Consider the following 6,359-nt stretch of genomic DNA (forward strand, 5'->3'; position numbering starts at 1 on the left):
GAATTTAAACTTCTGCAGGATAATAATTTGAAAGTTCAGAGACATTGCTGTTTAATTTGGAGTTCAGTTTTTATGCAAGTGTATTATTCTGTGACCACACTTTTTATTATTTTAATGTGAAAAGTACAATTATTTACTTTACCTGGAGCAGATGCAGACTTTCCAGCTTGCTGCCGAAACCAAAGAACCTCCCTACAACATTTGGTTCTAGTTCAATGTAAAGCGTGCAAACTTTTGCCAGTACAAAGTGCAGGAGCGGAGGAATGGCTAATTAGACTGCCTCCCTGCTGTCACACCCTTCTTCAACATGCATTTGGACTGAGGGTAGAAGTGAAAGATGTCCAAAAAGCAACATTGTCTTGCACCAAATGCCTCTGGGACTAGTGGTTGATGATGATAGTTAACAAAGCATACCAGGCTTGGAATAAGCTTCACATTTCTGAATTTAAATTGACACATCAACCTTATAGCTCCAGACAAAAGAAAAGTAGTCAGTTTTCGGTGGTTTCAGTATGGGACTCATGTTGGAAAGATATACTACACCCTAAAAGATAGTGTGGTGCATTTTTTTGCGTTCTTCCTACTACCTGCCTTTCATCACAAAGAAGCTTATCAATGCTATATGATACACTACTATCATAAATCAACACTTGTTATGAAAATCCATTGCCTTTCACAGTGAAGGGCTGAAAGTTGATGAGCATGGCAAGACATTACACATACAAATGCTACTGTGTAAGAATCATTTGTGGTTCAGTTCAGCCTATATGTCCTAGGTAATGCTAGATAAATACTTTGTAGAATTTAGTCAACAATATTTTGTGCCCTTCAGTTAAGACGGGGAACTTTGTTAGCTTCATTTGTGTGGATTGTAGTTACTGGTAATACTAGAGCAAAGAGTACCTTCAGAGGTGCGTTCAGATGGGTCAAGACCATTGGCAAGTTACACCCAATAAACAGAACCTTCATTATTCTTCTCATGAACTTGGTATTAAAGAGCTCCTTCACTTTACTCTGGGTGGCGGTTATCAGGCTGTTGCCTATTTACTCATTGCAGAGGAGAAAAATGGTACGCTCTGTTATGGAAAGGCCCTCAACTTTGTAAGGAATGTGTCACTTAGAGCAAGGTATGAATAAAGCAAGATTTGGGGGTAGAGGGAATGAACGTTAGTTTTGTGCATCTGCCAAACACTAGTTTTTTTTGCAAATGGGAAAACCCCTATCCTTGATGCCATAATGGTGGAGGCTGAATGCTCCTGCAGCTTTAAATGGGTGGTCTGTTTTTTCAACCCTCCCTCTGACTGGATGCTGAAAGAAAAGGATGGCTTTTTTATTCTTCCCTCCCACTGTGATGTGCTTTGAAAGGAGGCCATTTCTGCCTCTGTTGCCCTCATAATTATAGACTCTCTTCATAGATCTACTTCAAAGGAGAGAACTCAGAATTTGGGATGTGAAGAATGCCCTTCAGATTTAAGTGTAAAACTTGCAGCATATAAGCTAAATAGAGCAGCTACTAAAGCAACAAGAGTAATAATGAGGAAGTAGGAAGGAAAGGGCTTGACTGAGGAAATGGAAGAGAATGAGGAATTGATCACCTACAAGGAAAATAAAAGGAAAGCAGAGTTGAGGATAATAAGAATCAAGATTACACTGGCTGCACTCAAGAGATTTTGGATTATTGTGATGAAAGTAGAATGAGAGCCTCAGTGATCACTTATCTCCTGTTCAAGTCAAGATACAATGATTGAAGAGTTCATTTGGCATCTACATGGGAGATTCAAGCATAAACTTGCATGAATGTGAAAATATAAAAGACTTTTACAAGGCAGCCTTTGCTAGATCCTTTAAAGTGGTAGAGTCTTACTGGGAATTGTGTACAATTTTGGAATATCCCATGAGGCCACTTATTACTTGTACAATTATTTCTAGTTATGGCAGTATGGGATATGAAATGCCAAGGGGAAGAGGTGAGCGTACTTTGCAGAGTGCCTGAACACATGTGAAGTTTTTTATTAAACTTAAGCTGCAATGAATAAAACATGCCGTTTTTAACAAGCCTCTTCTACATTTGCTCTCCAAGTATTGCTTTCTTGCTGGCATTCTGCTGTCCTAAGGTTCCCGTCATCCCCCAAGTTTCCCTTGTGAAATCAGGCAGATTCCAAATGGATCTTTCTACTGGGTTTGCAAGGTTTCTCATTGCAGTTAGGAGAGTGGGGCTCTTCTGTCTACATTGCATGAGATAAAAATGAAAGCTGTTTAAATTAAAGGGCTTAGGGTGGAATCTACCACAACTGTTTCTTGAACAGTTCCTTCCTCTTGGCTTTGCCAAAAAAAGAAGCTTTCAAGGTCAACATCCTCTGACTTGGGTCTGAGACTATGAAAGCAAGAGGTGTTTAAGTTAGTACAGCATGGCATTCTTATCTACAATAGTATTCTACAGTATCCATGGCACAAGCAATTTAAAAGAATTAGGTTCTGGCCAAAAAAACTTACCAGGGGGGACCAGTGGGGAATGGGAGAGACCCTGTTCCCCCGAGCACCTCCTGGAGTAACAAGGAATAACAGCCATAAGTTGTTTGAGAGTAGGTTCAGGCTGGACATTGGAAGGCACTACTTCACGGTCAGGGCAGCTAGGATCTGGAACCAACTTCCAAGGGAAGTGGTGCTGGCTCCTACTTTGGGGGTCTTTAAGAGGAGGCTTGATAACCTGGACAGGTTACTGGGGTAGGTGGATGAGAATAGGATGGGATTCAATACTGACAAGTGCAGGGTGCTGCACTTGGTCAGTGAGAACCAGCAGCATACCTATAGGCTGGGGAACTCCCTTCTTGAAGGCACAGTGGCAGAAAGAGATCTTGGAGTTGCTATCGATTCGAAAATGAACATGGGCCACCAATATGAGGACGTGGTCAGTAAGGCTAACCGCACCTTGTGGTGCATCTGTGGATACATGACAAGCAAGGCCAAGGAGGTGATCCTCCCCCTCTACGCGACACTGGTCAGGCCACAGTTGGAGTACAGCATCCAGTTCTGGGCGCCACACTTTAGGAGGGATGTGGCCAGCATCAAGAGGGTCCAGAGGAAGGGCACTCACATGATCTGGGGACAGCAGGGCAGACCCTATGAGGAGAGGTTATGGGACCTGAACCTGTTCAGCCTTCACAAGAAAAGGCTGAGAGGGGACCTGGTGGCCACCTATAAACTTACCAGGGGGGACCAGCGGGGAATGGGGGAGACGCTGTTCCCCCAAGCACCTCCCGGAGTAACAAGGAATAATGGCCATAAGTTGTCTGAAAGTAGGCTCAGGCTGGACATTAGAAGGTTCAGGCTTCACAGTCAGGGCGGCTACGATCTGGAATCAACTTCCAAGGGAAGTGGTGCTGGCTCCTACCTTGGGGGTCTTTAAGAGGAGGCTTGATGATCACCTAGCTGGGGTCATATAAGTCCAGTATTCTCTCCTGCCCAGGGCAGGGGGTTGGACTTGAAGATCTACTTAGGTCCCTTCCGTCCCTACATCTATGAATCAAAATTGGTAATCATCAATGGAGGCATTTCTAATGGAGTTCCGTGGGAATTGGTACTAGGTTCAGTGCTAGCCAAAATCTTTTTGTCTGGAAGAAATATAAAATTGCTGGTGATAAAATTGATTGTCAAAAAGGTAAATATTGGGGCAGTCCTAGTTTGCTCTGCTCTGTAACATGGGCCCATCCAAGCAATGTGTTTTAAGATGGGTAAAAGCAAAGACCAAGGCAAAGAGTGGGACAGAGTCGTGGGCAGCTTGTCCAGGGGATCGGCATACTAGCACTTAAAAATGATGGCAGGGGGGCTTGAAATTAAGTTTGTCAAATGAGCTTTAGTTCAAGTGCAGCTGCCACCATTTTTAAGTGTGGGGACGCTTTTAGAAGTGGAACCAACTGGGGAGAGGGTGCAGGCAGGCTGTCCGCTGTGGGCTCGGGGCTTTCTACCCTGATTCCTTTGCCCTGAGAGCCATGCTCTGGCTGCGCATCCCCTGCTTCTCTGGCAACAGTGGTGGTAGCAAGTTCTGCCTCACTCTGCCAGGCGTGCTGGCGGATGCAGTGCGGCCAGCCACAACTCCTGAGGCAAAGGCAGCAGGGCAGAAAGCCCCAAGCCCACAGTGGGCTGGGCGGCCTGCCTCCACCCTCGCCTCGCTCGACTCCACTCCTAAACACGTCCCTGCTCATTTGACAAACTTAAGTTCAAGCTCCCCCACTACCATTTTTAAGTGCTGATACGTTGATCCCCTGGATGAGTTGCCTGTGGCTCCGTCCCGCTCCTTGCCCTGGCCTCAGGGTCCCATTCACTGCCCTGGCTGGGCAGCATCCCCAGCCCCTGCCTCTGCTCCACTCCCTCACCGTGGCGGTCTCAATCTGCCTCCTCCACGCCCCTTCCCCTCCACAAACTTACCAACAGGAAGCTGCTGTCCATGCTGCCTGGCTGTGCTCCTGTAAATCGGCTATCAGATAGATATTCGCTGATTATGCCTGGTGAATAATCGACTATCAGTATGGGCCAAGAAAATCTCCATCGGTGCACCACTGCAATCCAGTGGTGGGGAGGGAGTGTCCATGAGGGTGCATAGTGGGGCAGGGGAGATTCCAGGAGTGGTTGGGGTGGTTGTAGTAGTGGTGGGAGTACTCATGTGGGCCCACACTGCAGCTGGGTGGGGGCACAGGCACTTGGTGCAACAGGGTGGTAGGAAGCATCCATGTGGCTTGTAGCGGGCTGTGACCCCTCACTCATGTGGCTTACAGGACTCACACCTTCCACTAGTAGAGCCCACAGGGTGTATGGTCCCTGGTCACTTAAAAGTTGGACAGCCCTGTTGTAGCTTATTGAAAAAAAATACTAAAGGGTGACTTGGTCAGTGCACAGGATTCCCTCAGTTCCCTTGAGAGAGAATGGTATATCAGGATCCAGTAGCGGAAAGCTGGATCCAGGCAAAAAATCAAACGGGAAGTTAGGTACAAATTTTTAAGTAAAAGTAACAAGCTACTGGAAAGTTGTAAAAGTAGTGTTGGATTCATCATCTTGTGATTTCTTTAGATCTAGTCTGGATGGCTTTCTGGAAGTTAGGTTTTGAGCTAAATACAAGATGCAAGGCTGAATACAGAATAGTAACTTTGAAATCTAATGGCCTGCCATAGGGACCATTATTTGGTACGACTACTCCTCCCAGCCTTAAACTTGGTTAAAAAGGATGACATTACTTAAATTCAAGTTTAACTCTGTTAAGATAGAATCAGTAACTTATCAGAAACTGGCACAAAAAACAATTACATTTTTTCCTGTTGACGTCACATATATGAAGATGTCACAGGATGCTCAATTTAGGAATAAGTCATAAAGGATCTACTGCAGGGGTAGGAATTATTTCGGGCTGCTTAATGAGTTTTGGATTAGCTGTCAAGGGCCACAAGGATACCCCTGCCCCCTGGTCACCGTCTTGGGACTGGAAGTCCTGCCCCCTAACCCCTGCCCTTTGTCCCGAGAAGTACTCCTTTGGTGTGTGGGGGATGGGATGTGTAGAGTGGATGCTTGCCATCTTGGAACTGGGAAAAAATCATATGCTAAAAATCAAACATCTAACACATTTTAATTTTATTTTAAAAATATTTTTATCCTGACTTGCATGTGTTTGCATAGTGTATATTGAAGTGATTGCATAGTAGTTCAAAAATAAAGTCTTACTCTTGTATATTGTGTGATGGGGTGTGTATGTGTGTGGGGGTTGGGGTTTGTGGGGGGGGTAGGAGTGTATGTGTTGATTTCAAATGAAAGGTTGCAGGGGGGAGGTCTGTGTGTGGAGGGGGTGTGCGGGGTAGTGTGAGGGAGGTTGTGGGTGTGAGGGGCTGCCCCCCCATGGTGTGCAGCTCTGACCACCAGTAGCCTCAGCAGCAACTGGCAGGCCCTTGAGGCGCTCATGGCTCGTGTAGGTGGAGCCCCCTTATTGGTTCATAGCTCCGGCCCTTTCTGAGAACTGCACCCGACGGCAAGAAGCAGGGCCAGACTGCCCGCCCTCCATCGCATGGGCTCCTTGTGTCTCGTGCAACTCCCAGGACCCAGCCAGAGCTGTGTGCCATGATGGGGGAGCCCCGTGTGATGGAGCTGGCAACCTGGCCCCACTCCCTGCTGCCATGTGCAGCTTCTGGGACTCTGCTGGGAAGCAGTGAGCGGAGTTGAGCCAGCCTAGCTCCATTGTGTGGGTCTCCCCGCCACTTGCAGCAGGGTCCCAGGAGCTGCATGTGGTGGCACAGAGTGGCCAAGGCTGCAGGCTGTGTCTTGTGAGGCTTCCCCCTGGTGGTGTGCGAGTCCTGGGAGCTGCATGTGAGCTGCAGGGA

At 46.8% G+C, this 6,359-nt stretch overlaps 1 protein-coding gene across 1 annotated transcript in view; it reads left to right on the forward strand.

Annotated features, from left to right (window-relative positions):
- Positions 1 to 921: 921 nt before the first annotated feature.
- The window catches only part of E2F3 (E2F transcription factor 3), a 41,148-nt gene continuing 35,710 nt past the window's right edge, over positions 922 to 6,359 (forward strand). The window contains exon 1 of the mRNA XM_025205720.1: positions 922 to 1,127. Within this exon, the coding sequence (XP_025061505.1) occupies positions 922 to 1,127 (206 nt within the window). The remainder of the gene's footprint in view (positions 1,128 to 6,359) is intronic.

This window comes from Alligator sinensis, unplaced genomic scaffold, assembly GCF_000455745.1.
Source record: "Alligator sinensis unplaced genomic scaffold, ASM45574v1 scaffold342_1, whole genome shotgun sequence".
Classification (NCBI taxonomy): Eukaryota; Metazoa; Chordata; order Crocodylia; family Alligatoridae; genus Alligator; species Alligator sinensis.